General features: G+C 39.6%; 1 protein-coding gene across 1 annotated transcript in view; it reads right to left on the bottom strand.

The window, feature by feature from the left end:
- Window positions 1-23856, bottom strand: part of LOC149550329 (protein SEEDLING PLASTID DEVELOPMENT 1-like) — a 215964-nt gene extending 192108 nt beyond the window's left edge. Inside the window, exon 1 of the mRNA XM_089793382.1 lies at window positions 23219-23856. Within this exon, the coding sequence (XP_089649508.1) occupies window positions 23219-23680 (462 nt within the window). The 5' untranslated portion in view covers window positions 23681-23856. The remainder of the gene's footprint in view (window positions 1-23218) is intronic.
- Between the last annotated feature and the right edge of the window lie 676 nt (window positions 23857-24532).

The raw sequence follows: 24532 nt of genomic DNA, 5'->3' as shown, positions 1-24532 counted from the left end.
TGTTATGTTGCCAAACTGTACATTCTCTCACATGCTGCAACACGTCCCCTTTCAGTCCCTTCCATGAAAATCTCTCTCGAATACTTCTGGAAGTTTTAAGGAAGTCGGGATGTCCAGCCAGAGGGGGGTCGTGCACTTCCTTCAGGATCTTCTGCTTCAGTTTGGGTTCTAGCACTAGGTATATCCGATCTTTATAATAGATGATATCATCCATTACACTATACCGATCATCGTGGATGTGACCATCCATTATCTCATAGGCAAATGTATTCTTGGAATATTCTACCAACAGTTGTGCCTTCTAGTGAGCTGAGATATGGTCTAGCGAGCAGAGGGTGGGTTTTTTGGACAAGGCATCTGCAACAACATTGTTTTTCCCTTTTACATATTCAATGTCGAAATCAAAAGACTGAACTTTGCTTAACCATTTTTGTTGTCATTCATTCAAGTCTCACTGCTCCAAGAAATATCTTAGACTGTTGTGATCCATACCGACGACAAACTTGGCACCTACCAAATACTGTCGGAACTTGGTTAGTGCATGTACGATGGCCAACATTTCTTTGTCGTAAATGGAATACAAGTGTTCTGCTGGTGTAAGCTTCCTGCTCTCATACGCGATGGGGTGTTGATCTTGCATCAGAACCGCTCCAATGCCTTCCTCGGACGCATTGCATTCCAAAACGAACAGTCGGGTGAAGTCAGGCAGTGCAAGAACCAAGCAAGTGCTCATGGACTCTTTTAGCTTATCAAAGGTGAGTTGTGCTTCTTCGTTCCATTGGAAAGCCCCTTTCTTCGTTAAGTCCGTTAAAGGTGCGCTAAGTTGAGAAAATCCTTTGACAAATCTCCTACAGTAACTGCACAATCTGAAGAACCCTCGCAGATCCGTGAGTGATTTTGGGGGAGGCCAATCAAGGATAGCCTGAATCTTCTCCTGATGCACTTGAACCTCGTATTTACTGACAACATGCCCCAAGTACAATATCTCTGTCATACCAAACTCACATTTGGATTGCTTGGCGAACAGGGAATGTTCCTCCATGATACTCAAAACTTCATTCAGATGCTTCAGGTGCTCCTCCCATGTCCTGCTATAAATAAGAAGATCATCAAAGAATACCAATAGATACGCAACTATTTGTTGAAGATGCAGTTCATGCATGATTGAAATGTAGCAGGTGCATTGGTCAATCCGAACAGCATGACCAAGAACTCATAATGTCGGTAGTGGCAACAGAAAGTCGTTTTCTCCACATCTTCTTCCCTCATTCAGATCTGATGGTATTTGGAACGAAGATCTATTTTTGAAAAATAGACCGCACCATGTAGTTCATCCAACAGCTCATCTATTCGTGGAATAGGATACCTGTTCTTTATTGTCCTTTTGTTCAGCACGCGACAGTCCACACACATGCGCATAGTTTCGTCCTTTTTGACCAACACCACCGATGATGTGAACGGGCTAAAACTGGGTCAAATCCATCCTTTCTCAAGCAATTCCTGAATCGTCCGCTCGATCTCATCCTTGAATTTCTTGGGGTGGCAGTACGGTGTGGTTATGACTGATTTTGCCCCTAATTCCAACTCGATTGTGTGTTCAAACCCCTGATGAGGTGGTATGCCAAGAGGAATATCCATGAAGACTTTTTCATGCCTACTTAAAATATCCTGAAGTTCATCATCCTGTGGAGGTGTTCGGTGCCCCTTCATAGGTTCTGCCAAGATAAAACATTGCACAGCCCACTCAACGTCATTGTGCCGCAAGACTGCCTCCATCCAATGCGTGGAAACTTCCTTCGAACCTTCATTTGCCATCCGTCGGAGGACAACCTTCTTTCCGTCAACCACAAAAGTGAAGTCCATCTGCTTGAAACTCAAGTGTATTCATCCAATGTCTCCATCCACTGTATGCCCAGAATGACTTCCATTTCAATGAGGTCCACTATGAAAAAGTCCTCCGTCACCGTGTGATTCGCCATTGTGATGCTTAGCTAAGGAACAAGGTGCATGCAAGGCAGGAAAGTCCCTCCAGCTACCTTAACCTGAAAGCCTACATGTGCTTCTATAGGGAGACTTCTTCACTTTACCAAGGATGAGTTTATGAAATTCAAAGTAGCTCCACTATCCAACATCACCGTAACCCTTTGTCCTTGAAGGGTACCCCACACACGGAAAATTGTGCACCTCAGACTGCCAGCCAATGCAATGGATCCCCCGCGCTGTACCAAGGTGGCGATCCTCTTCGTATGGTTTAAACTGGCCATGTTGGTGTCAGTGTTAGGTTGGTCATCTTCAACCGGCATTTCTTCTCGTTCGTGTTCATCCTCATCATTGGACACCACCTCGATATAATGGATATTTCCCTTCCCGAGGCATCAATGGCCAAGCTCCTAGGGGCCTTGCAATTGAAACACAATTTCTTCCTTTGAAGTTCCCATCGGGTAACTTCATCCAATGACGGCTTCTTGGGCGAAGGTTTGTCTCTCGAAAACATCGATGGTTTCGGATATGAGTGACTTCGAAAGGATGAGGTCGATGCCGACGACAATGCCATACTTCGTGCCTTACTGATTGCTTCCGACAGGGTAGACGGATTGAATCCCTTCACCCAACCCTTCAATGGTTCTGCTAGTCCATCCATAAAGAGCATGACCCGCCTTCTTTCGGAGATGTCCGTGACCAACACAGAAAGTCTCTGAAATTCCACAATGAACTGATCTACGGATCCAATTTGCCTCAGTTGCACCAGATCTTTGAAATTGAGCTCGGGGTCTTTCCCATCAAATCATTCTATTAATCTCTCCATAAATTCTACATAGGTCTTTATTTGATCATGCCCTAATGTGATGGTGCCGTGGTGCCACCATTCGTGTGCAACTCCTTCCAAGTGCAACGTGGCAAATTTGATAGCTTCTTCTTCAGGCATCAGATTCAGCTGGAAGTAGGTATCGGCTTTCATCACCCACGCCTGTGTTGAAATGGAACTCGATCCGTCAAATGGAGACAGATTCACCTTACTCAATTTTCTGCTGAGATCATCGTTAAAGTATCCTCCTCTATTTCTGCCTCCTAAGTATCTCATCCTTAGATCTGCGTAATCTTTGTAGGAAATTTCCTCTTCAAGGTTTGCATTCCTCCAGTCCTCTCTTATCTCTTCGAAAGTTGGTAGCCTCTCTCTGTGATGTGCTTCCGTCCATGGTGGAAAAGTCAGCATGGAAGGTCGAGAGCGTGCTGGCTAAGGTTGTGGTTTACCCGATACTGAATCCGCGCTATGTCCATTTTGTTCTCCACCAACTTCTTGAGGGTTTCCTCCATGAGTCACTGCATATCCGTGATCTGTGCCTAATTCCAAGCAAGCTCCCTCAGAAGTGCCACAAATTCGGCACCCATAAATTCCCATTCGTCAACCATTCGATCGACGGAATGTGTCCTCCTCTTCCGGCTATAAACTCTCATTCACTGTCCACAAGCTCGCAAGATCGAAGAGCTCTGATACCACTGTAATGATCCGAGCTAGCAATGACCAACTGGGGTTTCGAAAATGAATGCAATTATGGGCCTACAAGATGTCCGTACGGTGTGGGGAAGAGTCTCTGTGATAGCCGTACAATAGTGTACAGGAGTATGACACAAGAGTTTGGCGTACGGAGATGAGATGACCATACGGTGTGTATGTTGCCAATAGGAAACAGTACGGTGGTGCACCAGTCCATATGGGGGGGAATTTTGGTTGTCGTACGGTGGGGAAAAGAGGTCGTACAGTGATTGAGTCAGTCCGTACGGTGCAAGTATGAGCCTGTTGTACAATATGCAATCCGTACAAGGAAATGTGCAGCCGAGGAAAGGTCATATGGTGGCTTAGGCAAGCCGTACAGTTAATGAAGGAGACCGTAGGTTAATCCAGAGAGAAATTCCAGAGTCGTACGAATGGACAAAAGGTGAGAAAAGATAGTATAGAAGGATGGATGGAAGCAGCAGGGAAACACAATGTTGCACAAACACAAAATTATCAAAACAATGGCAATCACTGTAGATTTCAAACATAAAGCAATGCCCGAACAAGTATGAAAGAACATTCACCAGATTGATAAAAATTGCAAATAATGAGAGCACTCCAAATTGTCGGATATAGACCAATTGAACACCAACGGAATAGGGTGAGGGTTGAATTCCACCGAAACCGTGCAAGCCAAATAGGGAAGGTCTTTCACTTCCGAAATGGCGAGCAATGCCGAACTCCAACAAGAATCAGCAATACAGAGAGATATAATCCAAAAGCATACTTACAAACTACCTATGAGTCGTGCTTAAATACCTGTCGGGAAAAGCTTTCTGAGGGTGTACAAAATTAGCCGACGGCGACACAAACTACGAAAACAAAAATAAAAATGGGTCTAAGATAAAATAAATCAATTGGCCCATTACAAAGATTAATTTATTATTTATTTTATAACGGGGACATTACATCCAAGTTCTCATTTTATGAATACATGTCATACTTTGTCAGTCCTTTCTGTATTAAGTCTAATTAGTTCTTTATTGTACTCTGATAACCAAGAGAAAATATAAGATTTTGAACCAGTGTTGTTTTCTATTTTGCGTCATGAAGATTTGATTACATACTTGCATGTACCAATTTCAAAGGAATTAATACAAAGGTTTACACAGGAATACTTTGTTTTGAATTTTGTCTCCATTTCTAGTATTGTGTGGTCTTCTAAATATTTTGAGAAGTTCTCCAAATTTAAAATGCAATTTCATTAAAAGTGTATGTCATTTTATATCTTGCCTTCAATTCAATGAATTGAATGAATGCATGATGTAAATTGATGGGATCATAGGGATTCAAGAGTGGATTATATAAGAGGGTTCAAAATAATTGTTAGAAATATCATTTACGAGGTAAATGATTTCATTTACAAAGTAAATGAATAGATCTAAAGACTTACAATATGTAATTTGACTATGTTGACATCACAGAGATAAGGCAATTAGTCAGTGTTGTGGTTAAGCAAGATTTTCACGCTTTCACAGTTAAATCAAAATCAAATCAATATCATTTTTACTTTGTGTTTTAGATCTTGAAAGTGGACCTTTAGTTAGCTTGTAGGTTGACAGATTATTTGTATAGTTGTTATATTTCTATTGTTATTGCATAAGCACAAAAGAATTGGGGTAATTATCTGCTTTGTTAGGATTAGAGTTGATGTGATGTTATGAAGTGAAAAATCTAACCCTAGGTTTTCTGGCCTAAAATTTGCAAAGTTCAAAGAATGGAGAGAATTGTCTCGTTAGTTGGTCTAGATGTCTGATTGGATGTGTTGATTATGAGAGTTAGCTAAACCCTAGCGCTATTAATTCAATATGCTAGGTCGTTTAAAATCTGTCAAATCAAAAGCCAACACATTCATGCCATGGAGATCAAAACATCTGAAAGTGGTTGTATCAGCATCACTAGGGCATAAATCTACATCACCTAACTCCTCCATAACACTAAAATCATTAGTGTCATAACAAGGTAGCTACATGCCCTCATCCATCCCATCTAAGAAGATTCTTGCCTCCTTCAATAATTCAACACCATGACAACTGTCACAAAAAATTAGGACTGTCAATGTGCATATCCTCCACAGAGCCTTCAAAAACAACTCTCACCAAGAGAGTGTAAACTAACAGTGGTAACAAATCCATCATTTGCACTTGCACAATCTACAACATCATCAACATACTCATATGAGGGACCACTATCCTGAAAATCAAACCCTATATCACCTGTATGTCCACTACTACAAAATGATGTAAGACTTCCATCAAGGGTAGTTAGCATGTCCTCAGCATTCTCCAAAGCACTAACTCTCAAATCCTCAAACTACTACAACTCAATGTTGCTATCTTCTAATGAAATGAACATAGCGACATGCCCCTGTTTAGAATTTCCAACATCATAACTGCATATAGGACTAGTGGTTGCCCCACTAAGCACAACATAATCTTCACCACAATCATTGATTGCTGAAAACTCATGGGGAAGACTTTTGTATGTCTCACCTACGAAAAACTCTAGTTTATCTCCCTATATTCACAATAAAGACCTTTTTAAAATGGAAACCATACATCTAGTTGCCCTATCAACTGTTGTCGGAATTGAAAGACCTAATTTCATCCTTTTCCAAATTTTGCCTAAGCTTTTCCATACTTTCTATCAGGGCATTTGTTTGCTTCCTAAGATTACTCCTGCTATTCAACCGGTTTTCACATTTACTAGATTTCTTGTATTTGTCCATAACTAAAATAAGTGCAAGAGTGTTGGTCACTCAAATATCACCAACAAAGCCAAGATAGTAAATTTTTCCCTACTGCACAAGATGGTAGGAAATCGTTCTGATTCCACTATAAGAACCTCAACTGCTTCAAATCAAACAAAATCAAATTACTCCACTTTTTAGATGTTTGACATTTTGTCAAACACTTTGCATGCATCCTCTATCTCACCATCCTTTAATTTTAGATTGTATTTGCTTGCTTGAAATGATGCCAAATGTGATTTAAATACTTCCAAATGACTCCTAAGATGTCTACACAAAGAACTATAGTGCGATTGCAATTCTTTTGACCTTTCAAATGCATATAGATGCCATACACAAAGTAAATATGCACCTACAGCAGCTAGACATCAATGCAAACAGTTGGCATAAAAACTAAGTATCAACAATACTGCCCTTGTGATTCAACTCCTTGTGACTCCATGATATTAGAATTTAATGCAATTGATCACAAACTGAAATGTCAAGCAAAGCCAACGATTTGCAAATTATTACAACTTATTGTCATGAAATTACAATCAATAAGAACTTGGTTTGATGAACGCCACCAACAGTAATTAGGCATTTGTACTTGCATCAGACTCTTCTCCATATTCCACGCTCAAACTGCAAACTCTCACCAACACGTGCTAACAGATGGCACATTCAGTTGCTATCATCCACATGAAACGGCAGCCTCAATAAAGATGCCCAACAGTGGTGTTGAAATGACAAGTTGGGGGGTAGGTATGAATGCCCAGTTTGCATGCCAAACTTCCAAACAACAATGCTGCCCAGTCTAAAATAATAGCAGAAATAATGGCACCTAAATTTGCAGCATTTAATTAACCTCCATGCATAGTGATTACAGTATAGAAAGCTGGGATAATTTTCAGCTTGTAACCCTTAGTGTTGACGCTAAAATCAGATTGAAATCAATTTGATTCCCTATACAACAGTAATAAATTTAATGCACAGTTCAAAATCAGAATAATGATTCAATTTGCTATACAACAGCACCTAATTAATGAACAGATCTAGAGGAATCAGTCCTCAAGAAATTCACCAATTTCAAACCCTCAACGACTTCACAAGATAAATAAACAATAGCCAAAAGAATCAATTCGTTTTCTCCATGAAGCCTCTTTTATAATGCAACTTGGCTTCTTCCTCACACTATTCATTAAAGAGCCTTCATCAATACATCTTTCAATTAATAAATTAATAATAATTTGTTAATAAATTAATAATAACTCCCCAAATATATATCCTTTAAATATGTTGTCTGAAACAGGTTTCGAGACTATTATTTCCCCATGTGACCAAATGCACTTTCCTCAAATAGAAAGGGTCCCTCTCAATCATCACCAGACTTGCCATAAATAGAAGGTGCATGAAACTAAGTCCAACCGAAATCCAAATTGAGTCAAACGAAAACCAAACTAGAACATAGTGAATTGTCAAAAGACAAGAACCTCCCATGGCCAAGCCTCTAAGTTAGAAGACTCTCTATCCACAATAATTAGCCTATGAGGATCACAATAATAGGTTGATCCCTCAAACTCTGATGCTAGCAAAAAAGGGGGTATTACATTGAACTTATATTTGTTTGAATGTGTAATTGTTTTAAGGAATAATTTGTAATGACCCTTACTATAAAGGCCACTGAAACCCTCAAACTGGACTTAGGAATTTTGTCAAACAGTTGGCATGTAATCGAATAAGGCTGCAATATTACTAATTGTTGTACAACGAAACCTCAATATATGATGCCAATAATGTATGAACAACAATTCCAGATTATAACACTACCAATCTAAGAGATAGATGACAATATGAAACTCAAATATGAAGTCCAATGCAATTCTGATTTTTATGACAGCAAATAGAACTGATTACAATGAGAGACTGTCACAACTATGCACTTCTAATACATCAAGCTCTTGACAATGCAATGTTATGATATGAACAATAACCCAGTTCAGATTTGGAATGCAAATGACGAAACTTTTACAGCACCTGGAATAGCTCCAATTTTGCCGGACATGAATGCTGAATTAATGCCACACGAAGACCTCACAATCTGCCCCAAACCGACTCACAAAATTGCTGCTGCTGCCCAACTGACAGGGCCGTACAGGTACGGCCTGGTACGGCTGCTAGATAAAAATATTGCAGCGTTTTTTTGTCACTCCCAAAAGCAATAAATCTGGGCGCCTAGGGTTGCTGAATAACCCCCTAAAATATGAAATTCATCCGTCAAGCCAATTAGGAGTTATGAGCAAAAACGTGGGTCCAAACCCTGGACTGGCAGTCTGAAAATAATGCACAACTGTGTCTACAAACCCTGTTAATTAATCCACAAATGCTAGGGCACAACTGAAACCCTTATTCCAACCAAAGTAAACCCTTATAACTGAATCTCAATGAAGTCCAAATGAGATGGCTGAATTACCAACTCCTCAAATGCAACAATTCAGGTGATATTTCACACCCTCAAGGTCGCCAATCCAAGGGAGTGATTCATTCCCAAAGATCAAATAATTTGCAGACCCAAGAGACTACAAATTTGCTCCACAATGGAAGAAGTAGAAGAAATCTCAAATCCAAGCATGTCCAAAATGAGAGGCCCAGCCCTCTATTTATTCACTTTTCTAAGAAGTTGCTAGAACTTCTAGAAACATCCTTTATAAAATCTCATTATAATGCACTTTTTCTAGAACTTCTAGAAACATCCTTTATAAAAATCTCATTATAATGCACTTTTTATAATAGAGTAATTTTATAAAATAAAAAGTGCAACTCAACTTAAAATTATAACATGTAGGCCCCAATAACACATAATAATAAAATATAACCTCTTAACACTTCTTCAAGAGCAAGCTATGACCATCTGATCCGCAGAATTGACTCTCTCTCCACACCATTTGCCTACGAGAGTCTGGAATAGGCAAAATCCATGATCAATGTTATGTCGAACTAAAGAGGGGACATTACAGTCCGCCCCTCCTGAAATTGCTTGGCCTCAAGCAATCTCAATGCCGGGTGCTGCAAAATAGCTTCCCCCTCCCAAGTAGCATCCTCAACAGGTAGATCTTTCCACTTAACCAAGTATTCTCTGATCACTCTTCTGCGAAGCTGCTTTTCTCTGCTCTCCAGGATGGATTCTGGCACTAAAATCAATTTTCCCTCATCGTCTAAAGGAGGTAATACTGCGGAAGGCACCACATTCTGACCCAACGCCTTCTTGAGGCGGGACACATGAAACACATTGTGCACCCTGCTGTCTGCCGGAAGCTCCAACTCATAAGCCACCTCACCAATTCGCCTGATAACCCTGAATGGTCCGTAATAGTGTGGCTTGAGTTTCTCTGCACCACTCTTCTTAAGAGTAGATTGCCTGTATGGCTACAACATGAGGTAAACCATATCATCCGCCTCAAAACTACGCTCAATCCTCTTCTGGTCTGCATACTGCTTCTGATGGTTCTGAGCTCTCGCAATATTATCTTTGAGAGTAGCAACTATATCCTTACTCTCCTGTAATAATTCTCCTGCACTGGGTACCCGGCTGTCGCCCAACAACAAATCCAAGAAACTAGGTGCTTCATAACCGTAAAGTGCCATGAAGGGTGTCATCTGTATAGTGATGTGATATGTAGTATTGTAACAATACTCGCAGAGATATATCCATCTGACCCAAGCTCGCTGCTGAGCTGCCACATAATTCCTTAAATACCCTTCCACCCATTTGTTCACAATCTCCGTCTGACCATCGGTTTGTGGGTGATAGCTAGTGCTGGGTGTAAGCTCCGTGCCACATAACCGGAATACCTCCTGCCAAAAATGACTCATGAAACGGCTATCCCTGTCACTCACAATGTTCCGAGGCAATCCGTGTAATCTGAAAACCTCCCGAAAGAAAACCTCTGCCACCTGAGCTACTGAGTGGGTAGTGGTGATAGGAAAGAAATGAGCATATTTTGTTAATCTATCTACCACAACATAAATACAATCTCGTCCTTGTACCTTGGGCACCATGGAGATGCACTCCCACTTCCTGTCAGGGATCAGAAGTGGCTGTAGGAACCCTGCCAGATAGGTGTGTTCTTGTTTGTTTTGTTGGCAAACAAGACACTCTCGAACGTACTGCAAAACATCAGCTTTCAGCCCCTTCCAAGTGAACCGCTCTCGAACTGACCTGTAAGTCTTGAAGTACCCGGGATGGCCTGCTGTCGGTGAGTCGTGAAATGCTCTCAAAATCAGTTGCTTAACCTTCGATCCTGGGACTAGGTAAATCCTGTTCTTGTAAATGATTAAATCATCTACAAGTGTGTATCTGGTATCAATCACTGTTCCCTCCACTATATCGGAGGCCCATGTATCCCTGGCATACTCTGCTATAATCAAGTGTCGCCAATCCTCTGATATCTGAACCATAAGAGGGAGGTGTGGCCTTCGAGAAAGAGCATCTGCAACAACATTCTGAGTTCCCTTGACATATGAGATGTCAAAATCATATGCCTGCAATTTACTTACCCACCTTTGCTGGCGATCATTCAGGTCCCGCTGTCCCAAGAAATGCCTTAAACTGTTATGATCAGTTTTAATACAAAACTTGCTACCCACAAGATATTGTCTGAATTTGGCCAAAGCATGCATGATGGCCAACATCTCCTTATCATATATACTAAATGAACGCTCGGGGCCTCTGAGCTTCCTGCTCTCATAAGCTATGGGGTGCTTATTCTGCATAAGTACAACACCTACTCCCTCTCCAGATGCATCACATTGAAGCTCAAATGGCTTCGTGAAATCAGGTAATGCTAGAACTGGGCACGTAGTCATTATCTCCTTAAATCTCATAAAACAGTCCTGTGCCTTCTGAGTCCACACAAATTCCCCTTTTTTCAGTAGATCTGTCATGGGAGCTACATGTCGTGAGTAGCCACTAACAAACCTGCGATAGAAACCACATAATTTCATAAACCAAGGAACCCCCTCAACTGTGTAAGGTTCTCTGGTGGAGGCCAATCAACAATAGCGCAAATCTTTTCAGGATCCATCCGCACTCCATCTGCACTAATAATGTGTCCCAATTATAACAGCTCGGTCATCCCTAAGTCACATTTGAACTCTTTTGCATACAAGGACTCCTTCTGTAAAATGCTCAACACTATCTCCAAATGCTCTAGATGCTCCTGCCATGATCGGCTATAGATCAAAATGTCATCAAAAAACTCCAGCACGAATTTCCTCAACTGATGGTGGAAAACTCTGTTCATAGTGGAGTGGAAAGTGGCAAGTGCATTGGTCAGACCGAAAGGCATGACTACAAACTCAAAGTGCCCACAATGACATCTGAAAGCAGTTTTCTCAATATCCTGTTCACGGACTCTGATCTGGTGATATCCTGTTCTCAAATCAATTTTCGTGAAATAACAAGCCCCATGCAATTCATCTATCAACTCATCAATGCAAGGAATGGGATACCTGTTCTTAATGGTTCTCTTATTTAATTCCCTGTAATCAACACACATCCGAAGAGTTCCATCCTTCTTTTTTACCAAAACAACAGAAGATGCAAAAGGTGACTTACTTGGTCGGATGTGCCCCATAGCTAGCAACTCCTCGATGGTCCTTTCGATCTCATCCTTGAGTCGCTTTGGGTTTCGATATGGTGTGATCATGATAGGCTTAGCACCTTCCTCCAGCTCAATAACATGCTCAATGCCTCTGTCCGGTGGCCTGCCTGGTGGAATCTCACTGAATACCTTTTCGTACTTAATCCTCAATTTCTGAATATCAGAATGATATTCCGTCTTATGTTGCTCCTCCTGTGTAGGTGTCAAAGTACAAACTGTTGCCCACTCTATATCATTATGCCTAGTTAATCTCTCCAGCCGCCTAAATGAGATAGTCCTGATGTCTCCATTACGGATAGCCTTAAGCACATGAGTCCTACCATTCACTTCGAATTGTATCTCCATATCCTCTAGTCTCAGGGTAACCACCTTCAATGAATGTAGCCACTGCATTCCAAGTACTATATCCATGTCACCCATGTTGACCACATGATAGTCCGCCTTAAACTCATAGTTGTTCAGGCGCAAAGGTAGGTCTCGTACCATCCTGTCACAACGAAGAGTGTATCCATCAGCTACCTTGACTCTTAGTCCCACGAACTCCTCAGTAATGAGTCCACGCTTCTCCACGAATCGTGCATCAATGAAATTATGTGTGGCACCTGTGTCCAATAATGTAATAACCTTCTGCCCAGCCAAAACTCCCCGAAGTCTGAAAGATCCCTCTCTCTGGATACTAGACAGTCGTGCTTCCTGTAAATGTAGCTCCGTTCCCTGCTGTTGCCCTGCACTGTCTATCTCCTGCTCTCCCTCTGCTTCATCAGGATCCTCATCATGATGTTCTGAACTATCTGAATCTGAGCCTTCGTAATAAGCCCACATTGCTCGGTTGGCCTTCCCTTTTGGCCTCATAGGACAGTCATGGCCATACTCATGCGGGCCTTTGCAATAGAAGCATAGCTTCTTCCTACGCAAGTCATTAAGTGTCTCCTTGTCCAACCTCTTACTTTCCTCCTTAGGTAGCTGTGCCTCTCTATGAAAGGGTTTCCTGTCCCTATCTTTTCCTGAAGGGAAACTCTTTGCCTGGAATTTATTTTTAGAAGCTGAAGAGGAATCCATGTCACGAGCTTTCTTAATGGCTTCCTGCAAAGTGGGAGGGTTGAGAGCTTTAATCCACCCTCTCAACGGATCAACTAGCCCATCCATAAATAAAACCAATAGCCTTCGTTCAGATACATCTGTTACTAACACTGCAAGTTTCTGAAATTCTGAAATGTATGTTTCCAATGATCCCCATTGTTTAAGCTGAGCTAACTCCTTGAAATGGAGTTCTGGATCCTTCTTATCAAAACGTTCAATCAGTCTCTCCGTAAACTCCACATATGAGGTAATGTGTGCATGACCCATAGTGATCATACCATGATGCCACCACTCGTGTGCTAACCCATCCAGGTGAATTGCTGCATACTTAATAGCTTCTTCCTCAGACATAGGGTTCAATTGAAAGTATGTGTCAAGTTTTTGAACCCAAGCTCTTGCTGTAGACTTCCCCGAGCCATCATAATATGGTAACTGAAGTTTCCCTACTTTCTTTCGTAGCTCATAGCTCTGAGTCCTGTCATGTCCACGGGGCATATGCTTCATCCGCACATCCATATACTCTCTAAAGGTGATTACAGCTGTAAAATCTGGACCTCCTGCTTCCCAATCTCTCCTCAGCTGATCCTGTATGTCAGTGATCTGGGGTTCTGGTACTAGCTGCTCTGGAGCTCTAGGAAGGAACGTGGGAATCATAGGTCTCGAACTCACTGTCCTAGCTTGCTGGGGTGCATGACCGAAATTGTTCCCAATTTGTTCGCCTCCATTATGTATCCCATCCTGATTATTCCCATTCTGATTGTTACCATTTTGATTATTTCCTCCACCTATGTTAGCATTCAACCCCATTTGACGAGCCATCATCTGCATCATAAGCTCCATTCTCTGATTCTGTTCCTCTGCTCTTTGTTCGGCTAATCGTTGTCCCTGTGCCAAGGTGTCTAATAACTGTAAAAATCTTTCCTCTCGCTGATCTGGACTGGCATTCCCGCCTCTATCCATATTGTAGTCGTAGTCTTGATCAAAGAATACCTCCCCTGTGTCTGTATGACTGGATTCTATGTCCACCTGTACAGATGAGCTAGACTGTTCGCTCTGCAGGTCTGAAATCCTATCTTGTCTTGCTTTGGTATTGTGGAAATTATAAAGCCTTTGTCGCATGCTCAAACATAAATGTTCTGATTTTAGTCTTTTGACATTTCGTCAAACACTTTCCCTTCTATCCAGCTGTTCCAAATTCCCTATAAGACCTCCACAGGATGGCAAGACTTATAGCTCTGATACCACTGTAATGACCCTTACTATAAAGGCCACTGAAACCCTCAAACTGGACTTAGGAATTTTGTCAAACAATTGGCATGTAATCGAATAAGGCTGCAATATTACTAATTGTTGTACAACGAAACCTCAATATATGATGCCAATAATGTATGAACAACAATTCCAGATTATAACACTACCAATCTAAGAGATAGATGACAATATGAAACTCAAATATGAAGTCCAATGCAATTCTGATTTTTATGACAGCAAATAGAACTGATTACAATGAGAGACTGTCACAACTATGCACTTCTAATACATCAAGCTCTTGACAATGCAATGTTATGATATGAACAATAACCCAGTTCAGATTTGGAATGCAAATGACGAAACTTTTACAGCACCTGGAATAGCTCCAATTTTGCCGGACATGAATGCTGAATTAATGCCACACGAAGACCTCACAATCTGCCCCAAACCGACTCACAAAATTGCTGTTGCTGCCCAACTGACAGGGCCGTACAGGTACGGCCTGGTATGGCTACTAGATAAAAATATTGCAGCGTTTTTTTGTCACTCCCAAAAGCAATAAATCTGGGCGCCTAGGGTTGCTGAATAACCCCCTAAAATATGAAATTCATCCGTCAAGCCAATTAGGAGTTATGAGCAAAAACGTGGGTCCAAACCCTAGACTGGCAGTCTGAAAATAATGCACAACTGTGTCTACAAACCCTGTTAATTAATCCACAAATGCTAGAGCACAACTGAAACCCTTATTCCAACCAAAGTAAACCCTTATAACTGAATCTCAATGAAGTCCAAATGAGATGGCTGAATTACCAACTCCTCAAATGCAACAATTCAGGTGATATTTCACACCCCCAAAGTCGCCAATCCAAGGGAGTGATTCGTTCCCAAAGATCAAATAATTTGCAGACCCAAGAGACTACAAATTTGCTCCACAATGGAAGAAGTAGAAGAAATCTCAAATCCAAGCATGTCCAAAATGAGAGGCCCAGCCCTCTATTTATTCACTTTTCTAAGAAGTTGCTAGAACTTCTAGAAACATCCTTTATAAAATCTCATTATAATGCACTTTTTCTAGAACTTCTAGAAACATCCTTTATAAAAATCTCATTATAATGCACTTTTTATAATAGAGTAATTTTATAAAATAAAAAGTGCAACTCAACTTAAAATTATAACATGTAGGCCCCAATAACACATAATAATAAAATATAACCTCTTAACACTTCTTCAAGAGCAAGATATGACCATTTGATCCGCAGAATTGACTCTCTCTCCACACCATTTGCCTACGAGAGTCTGGAATAGGCAAAATTCATGATCAATGTCATGTCGAACTAAAGAGGGGACATTACATAATTAAAATTGACAAATCGCTAAGTAATACAGTATTGTTCCAATCCTATGCACACATAATAATCTTATTGCTAATAAATGGAGTTACAACAGCAATAGATATCTCTGATTTATAACAGCATATGAGTAGACTTATAATGTCAATGATACATCAAACTCTACTTACCCAAATTGTTGAGAGCTACAAATGTTCAACCTTCAATGCATTAACTGGAATGTTTACAGAACATGACTTCAACCAACACTTTAAAAATATTCGGTATGCTGCAATAAACTATTACAGACCTGGTATGTCCTCTTGTTGGTCAGTATGGCTCACTCTAAGAAGCTGTAAACTTGTACGATTCACCTCCTTAGCCAAAGCAGCTCGCTTTTGGGTCTTCTTTGATTAGTTTGGCATATATTAACCCTTCTGAAATGATGAGACCAACCTCCAGCACCTTGTTTCAACAAGGCAACTCAAGTCTCAAATACAATCCCAGCCCTTTCCAATCAAACTCTCTTGGCAGCTCAGAAAAGAAAGTAGTAATAAATATCTCAATGAGCAGATTTTACCTTGAAACTTGAACAAATCCTCTTGATAGTATTTGTAATGTCCTCATCATAAAATAAACAAGATATTTAAAATTTGTTCGTGGGACCGATTGATTTAGTATATCTCAGACTCATTTCTATTTTAATTATTTTGTAGGTATTGTCGTATCCTGTGTCGTCACTTAGTTTCTCCCTCGACGAGGTATACATGTCCGTTAGGTTGGTTTTCTTTGGCATGTGACTTCGATTAATTTATTGTACTATGAATTCCAACTAGAGTTCTATCTTTGCCATTTCAGAAGTGAAAGATCTTCCCTATTTGACTTGTTGCAGTTTTGATGTGATTTAATCCTCACCCTATTATGCTTGTATTATTGCATTATGAATCTCACAAATCAATCCCTCACCCTATTCTACTTGTATTATCCCATTATGGATCTAGAAAATCTAGAGCATCATCTATGTCTCCAAATGTAATTCTTGTTCGAAGACAAATTGCATTTATTGTGTTTGGCAAATAATTCTATTGGAGAATGTTCATTCATATTTGGCATCCAATTAATATCTTAAGATGCATCTATTGGCATCTCTAAGTTACTCAATTTTGCATCTCTCCAACCATACGATCTTGTAACAGTATTGCTTGCATGCCCGACTCTAGAGACATTGTGCGATCATCATACCCTACACCTCTAATGTTGGCATCTAGTTCCCACCATACGTTTTTGGCTTGCCTCCCTCTCTTGTGACCTTTGTACGGAACTATATCGTATGTCCAAGTCTATATCATACGCCCAAGTCTAGACCATACTCCTTCCTTATTATCCCAGTCATGCATCGTGTCTCCATACTGTACAAACTATTCCTTTGCAAACCATGTGAACTTCTTGTTATCACGGTACAGACACCTATTACTATACGGACACCTTATTGTTGTTCCTACTAAAGTTCAATATACTGAGAGGAAGGGTGAATTAGTATACTCACTAATCTCAACTTTTTACTTCGGATCACGATTCTCACTTGTCTACGGGTTAGTGCTAGCTATAACTCAACCGGTCAAGATTAAGCAAAAACACAAAGCATGAAAATAGCAATACATAACACAATATTTATCTCGTGACAACACAAATTGGGTACAAACCACGATGTGTGAGTCGATCCTCACAAGCTTGCACTCTTCTGAAGTGTGCCCAATTAAGAGCTTATCCCTATTAAAAGATTATAATGACACTGTAAGGTGTCACCCTGTTAGGGGGTTTTGATAAGACCTATTAAAGTCTTGCCCTATTAGGAGCAGCCTAGTTAGAGGACTTTGGAACACAAGTTAATGTATCACCTTGTTTAGGGATTTGTACAAATACCCTATTAGGGTCCACCCTTGATGGGATTTATTGTTGTAAAGATTAGTAAACAACAGAAAACGATCTGTCAATTTAGCTATCGAACTTAGCTTAAAATAGATCCTTCTTCAGCTCTCTTGACTAGTCTCGAACTAGGCTTTGCCTTCTCTCGACTCTGCAACTTCAGACTCTAATCATTTGTGTGCTTGGCTCTCTTTTCTTGTGAACACAATATACCTTATGTTGTTCAGTGTTCACTCTCCTCTTCTCAACACAATCACTCCTTGAAGATGACCTTTCTCTAATCACTCTCCTTTACTCTGTGAGATTCCACTTTAGCTCGACTCTTCTGACTCTCTGGCTATTCATTCGGCAACCTAACCTTTATTCTTCCAACTCTATTTTCTTTTATACTTTCCTCTTGCTTCACTTAGAAGACTTGATTTAAGAATTCAAAATTTGAATTCCCACCCTACTGCTAGCTAGGCCTCACGTTGTAGTAGTGTGTCACTCTTGTCAGGTTATGGCGTGTTTGTACAGGAGTAACGGGTGCCATATGTTTGTGATGACTTGCTATTGTTGGAAAGAATTCAAATTTGAATTATTTCAACTATTCCTCGATCCTTTCCCCCATCATCATTAAATGTGACGTTAAGTGCACTCTTACCCCCTACATGAATAGGCAGTCACGGGTTTCTTGCTTCATGTTCATCATGCTAACTTGGGTGATTCAACTCACTGTTTTGTCTTCTTTTCCTTCTGCTTTGCTTCCTCCTGCTTACACAGACTTCAGTTAGCATGCTTTGTCTAAGTGGATCACCTTTGACATCGCCTCTATTGGGCTTCCACATCTTCTCTACTCTAATTACCTTTGTGAGTTAGAGTCACATATTAGTGTGCTTTGTCGATTGTCTCTCTCGACCGGTCTTGATTCCTTCATGTGTGTTGCCAACAATGACAACACCTTTGATGACTAAGTTTACCAATCAGTCTTCAAGACAAATAGACCAACAATCTCCCACTTTCACATTGATGGCAACACTTAGTCATTTTAGCATGCTCTGTTTTGTGTAGGTTCTTTGCTTTCCTCCTTTCATTGTCTCCCCTTGAGAGAGTGCATTTTCATGATTTGATCGTCTGCAGCTCCTTTGCTCCTCTCAACTTCTCCCCCTTTGATAGCAATGCCAAAGGCAACCATCTTTTCTCACATGTTGCTCTCTTAACTGCTCCCCCTAAGGAGTGGTCCCTTGTTCTCATCAATTCACCTTTAGTCTGCTTTGTCCCTTAATCATGGATTGATGCCTTCCTGACTGAGCTTAGTTCAAGCTAGATAGGGATAAGACCCCCAACCCTTCTCTTAGATACTCGAAAGTATCTTTCTGAAGAGGCTTTGTAAAGAAATCTGCCAATTGCTCTTTGGCTGGTACAAATTCCAACCTAACCTCTTTTACTTGCACTTGTTCCCTCAAAAAATGGTATTTAATGGGTATGTCCTTTGTCTTTGAGTGCATAACCGGATTTTTTGATATATTGATTGTACTACTGTTATCACAGTTCACAACTACTAGAACTCCTCCATTTTCTCCTAAATTCCTTCAGGCAATTGTTTTCATCCAAACAACCTAAGTGCAATTCATTGCTGCAGCAACATATTCTACTTCAACTGTTGAATGCGATATACAATTTTGCTTCTTGCTGGTCCAAGCAACTAATCTTCCTCCAAGAAAGAATGCACCTCCAGTTGTGCTCTTCCTATCATCTATGTTTCCTACTCAATCAACATCTATGAAGACACTAAGTTCAAAGTTACCTTTGCGGGATACCATAGACCATATTCTTTAATACCCTTTAGATACTTGAAGATTCTCTTTACAACTGCCATGTGCAATTCCTTTGGGTTGGCCAAAAATCTAGCCCTTAACCCAACCATTTGTGCTATGTCCAATCCATTGCACACCACATACCGCAACTTACCAATCATGGATCAATAAAGTGTCTCATTCACTTCAAGACTTTCATCTTTCTTTGATAGCTTGCAACCGGTTACCATTGGAATACCTACTGGTCTTGCTTCCTCCATACTTAAAGTCTTCAGTATTTCTTTCACATACTTAGTCTTTCCTATGAAGATTCCTCCTTTTAATTGGAAGACTTGAAGTCCAATGGAGAACTTGATTTCTCGGAGCATGGACATTTCGAACTCCTTCATGGATTCAGCAAAATCAGCACTTAGCTTGTCATCTCCTCCAAAGATATCATCCACGAAGATCTTTGTAATCAGGAAACTTATTTATGTTTCTTGCTTCAAGTATGGATTGCAATTATCAATGGTTCTTATGAACCCAATTTTTAATCAAGTATGAGTGTAATCTCTCATACCATGCTCTTGGTGCCTATTTCAGTCCATACACGGCTTTTCTCAGTCTACATACTTAATTCCTGCCTTGCTCGTTTTCAAATCCCTCAGGTTGCTCAATGTAGACTTCCTCCTCCAATATTACATTCAAGAATACAAACTTTACATCCATCTAATATACTTTGAAGTTCTTGTGTGTTGCAAATGCTAGGAGTATCCTAACTCCTTCCAATCTGGCTACCAGTGCAAAGCTTTCTCCATAGTCTATGCCTTCCTCTTGTGCATAGCCCTTGCAAACAAGTCTAGCATTGTTTTTTACCACTTTCCTTCTCCGTTCATCTTGTTTCAAAACAACCATTTCGTACCAATGACATTCTTGTCATCTTGTTAGGCGACCAAGGTCCATATATCATTTTTCACTATTTGATCAATGTCTTCCTCCATGGCCTTTCTCCAATCTTGACCTTTCAGAGCCTCTTTTGTAGCCTTAGGCTCCATGTGTGAGAGTAGACACACTATCTCTCTCGCTTTTCTCCTAGTTATTACTCCAACATCCTCATCCCCAATGATCTGATATGTCGAGTGGTGTCTTCTCACATACTTTTCTAGCACCGGCTCATGCATGAGAAGCTTGACCTAAAGAGCAGAGAGTAGAGGCACCCAAAGGAGAACCGATGCTAAAAAAGTATGTGAGAAGACACCACTCGACAGATTAGATCATGGGGGATGAGTATGTTGCAGTAATAACCAGGAGTCTACTTTCACACATGGAGCCTAAGGCTTCTTATGCATGAGTCGATGTAATTTCTTGTACAACTTCTGCTTCAACCGGTACTCTTTCCACTGTATCATTTAATGGGATGTAATCAAATTGCTTGTAATCTTCAAGTTCCTTCTTGTTGTCTTCCCCATTCTTCTCTAAGAATGCATCCACCTTTACATTGGCAAATTCCATAATTTTATTTGTCCAAAGATTCAGACACCAATATGCTCTACTCTTGGTAGAGTATCCCAAAAAGATACTTTCATCACTTTTACGCTTGAAGTTCCCTTGGTATTCATCCCTCTCGATATAACATTTGCTTCTGAATACCTTGACGTAACTAATGGATGGTGTGTGACCAAACCACATTTCATAGGAAGTCTTCTTTGTCCCCTTCTTCACTTGTACCCTATTTGAGGTGTACAGAGTTGTGCTTACAACCACTCTCCAGTAGATATGTGCAACATTATTTTGGATCATCAATGTTCAAGCACAGTCTATGATAGTTCCATTTCTTCTTTCAGAGACACCGTTCTGCTAAGGTGTCTTAGGAGATGACATTTGCCTTCTAACTCCATGCTCCTCACGATAGCTTTCAAATTCTTGTGAGGTGAACTCTCCTCCCTAGTCTAACCTCAAGCACTTGAATGCTCTATTGGTCTCTCTTTCCACCATTGCTTTGTACACTTTGAACATGTGGAAGGCTTATGACTTTTATTTCAAATAAACAGTCCACATCATTCTAGAAAAATCATCAATAAACAACATAAACTATTTGTCACCAGATACACTCATCCTCATGGGACTGCACAAGTCAATATGAACTAGATATAATACATGTTCTAAAGTAAGTGACTTGCTAGAGAAACTTGAACTTGCCAACTTTCCTAATTGACAGAAGGACAACACTATCACATCTTATTGCATTAATCAAAATAGTCCTTGATTAATCTATATACTAAGTTGATTTAATCTCTATTGGTTGCAGAATGTAACAACAATGATCTTTAAAGGGAGATGTTTAGCTTCAGAGGGAGTTGTTCTTGGTTGAGAGGGAGTCTTTATAGCATCCATGTCTTTCTTATACATGCTACTAATATTTATGATTTTGAGAATCTTGTTGGAAAAGAGTTTCAACTATGATTTTATGCATGTGAAATTTTCTTATTTTAGAAACAAGCTAGGTATAGTTAACTTTGAGACTTAAATGGAACTAATTCTTATTTTTGTTATGCCTATTTCTATTCTTGTGTGAATAAATAAGATTGTAAGAATCAGCTATGATATCTCTTTCACTCTGGGAAGTGAACATCATGTTGAGAGAGTCTATGATGACATCGCGTTGAGAGATTATGTGATGGGAGTTGATGTCATGTTGAGAGATTCCATGACAGCTCACGTTGAGAGAGTCTATGATTAAAGGCTTAGTTGTGATTCTTACAAGTCTATCATGTTGAGTGATTCCATGACAACATCATGATGAAAGTTGATTGTCTTTCTTGTAGGGTTTTCATGTTGAATGATTCCATGAATTTTATAGGATCTATGTGATTAGGTTTTATCATTGACATTTTGGTTGCAACCTTGTGTGATTGTTTAGCTAAAGATCTCTCTCTCACTAAGAGGGAGTGTTGGAGATTGTAGCTGTGATAGAGATCTTTATCTCTGGGCATTAATACCGTTATAGTCACCTTTAGCTAAAAAGGACATAAATGATAAATTGTAATATTAAATATAAAGACATTTGTAATACAACATGCGTTAAGGCATGGAAATACGAAGAGTTATATTTAAAGAGTTATGTTTTGATGAGACACTCAGTTACAATGTGAAGAGTCTCTCTTTGTTATATATATCGCATCAAGTGAAAGGCATTGTAAACTTGTATTCATATTATCAATAAAATGATCTTTTATTGTGTGGCTGGATTTTTCCCTTCATTGTAAAAGGGTTTTCCAGAGTATCTTCTAGTGTTTGTTTTAGTGTTATGTTTCCCTGATTGCTGTTTATCATTGATTTCTGGGCTGAATCCAACGTGTCTGAGGACAATTTATGTACTGGAAGTCTATTTCTTGAGGATCACTCCATAAGGTTCAGTTGGGTAAATCATTCATGCGCTTGACCTCACACAACATCAGGTTAACCTGAAACTAAAGGTCACATGAGCCATTGAGCATAGAGCATTCTCCTGATGTCCTAGTCTCAACCATAAGATGACCCCTTATTACTTCGGTACCAAATCTTAGGTTGAATAACCTACAAACTTCAGCTGTAAAAACTTCCCGTCTCTATCTTAATAAATAAAAATAAATGATTCAATTCAAGTGATCAATTAATTGAATTCAGAAAGCAACTATATGTAAGACTATTCTTCCATTTCGAGGTTACTTAATCTTTTTGGTTGAAAGTGCAGAAAGTTATTACAGTTCTGTGAGTTAGGGTGAAACCGTGCATGCTCCTAGAAAGTGTACTTTTATTGGTTAGATATTTTATCAGCTGCAATTCACTTTTCCTTTTTGGCAGAAATCAGGAAAAAAAAAATTATAGAACTACAGGGAAAAACTGTGAAAAGAAAATTTTAAGAAACTTACCATAGAAATTGCTTGCTCCAAATCCTGGAAAGTAACAGACTCTTCAGAAATCTTGAAATCTCCAGACGGAAAGCGTGCGAGAGGCTTTCGTCCCAAGTCCATAACAATTTCGATCAGATGTTCAAACTCCGGATGCCCAACAAGCGATTTCCTCATTTTATGGGGTAAGAGGGTTAGAAGCTTTCTCAACTCAAGTTCAAATGCCGGTGTAGAAGTAAAGAGAGAGCCATTTAAGGAAGAAAAAGATTTGAAATGGGTTTGACCGTTACTGCGGCGGCAGAGCTGAAAAGAAGTCAAATTCAATTTTAATGATGAATACAACGGGAATTTTCGACGGAGCTTATGATTTTGAAGAGGAAACACTTTATGTGCGTATGCACCATAATTTGAAATGGAAATTTGTCGTGCGTTTATAGATGTAGTGGAAGTAGGATAATTGATGTTTGAACAACCAAGAGCCATGGATGTACGATATGTAACAGCGGGATCAACCCAAAAAAATGTAATGTAGACTTAGCCTTTGTTTATTTATTTAAAAACCAACCAGATCACTTTTGCCATCTACAATTTTAGCCACATAAAATGACGAACTCAAACGTCTGGGGATATTGTTGGTACTGAGGTATGGTTTTCTTTACGTTGTCGATTTTGTCAATGTTCATGAAATAATTAATATGTTTCTTGGTGTAATGAAATATTATTCACTGTTTTTTTAGAAGTTAGATAATAAAATTTGAAGAAGCATTGGTACCTTTGAAGGGTGTAAGGATTAAGTCGGTAGTATTGTATACTTTTGATGACTTCTTTAGTATTAAATACTATGTTTTTGGTTATAATTGAATTTTTTGCAGCTCTTGTAACATATTTGGTAGAATATTTTCAGTTTTACTCTTTTGTGTTGTTAGAATAAATACATTTTATTTGAAGTGCAATAAGATTTTGGTCAGCTTCCTTTTTTTTTAATATAACTATATATCAATTAGTCTACATTTTGAAGTATCTATGAAAGGTGAAAGTGGGTCAAATAGAGATCCTGCCTACTCATTTCACTCTAGATATAAACATACAATTTGTTATGTAAATGATATCACTAATCTCCCCATGAGCACCATTAACAAGTCCTATCCAAACATTTGTTGTAAGCATAATGTTGCATAGATCTATCAAATTCTCTCATGTCATCAACACTAAAGTGTAAATCTATACGACTCGATACCCCCAATAATGTTGTGTTGGGTTTGTATCATGTATGTTGTATAGTAGTTGACGAAATTATGCTTGCATTTTATTCTTATGTTCTTGTCAAAAAATTGT

This window comes from Cupressus sempervirens, chromosome 7 (genome assembly GCF_028749045.1).
Source record: "Cupressus sempervirens isolate cs-2001-9-10 chromosome 7, ASM2874904v1, whole genome shotgun sequence".
Taxonomy (NCBI): Eukaryota; Viridiplantae; Streptophyta; class Pinopsida; order Cupressales; family Cupressaceae; genus Cupressus; species Cupressus sempervirens.
The sequence above is the reverse complement of the archived record's forward strand: the minus strand, read 5'-3'. Positions and strand labels throughout refer to the sequence as shown.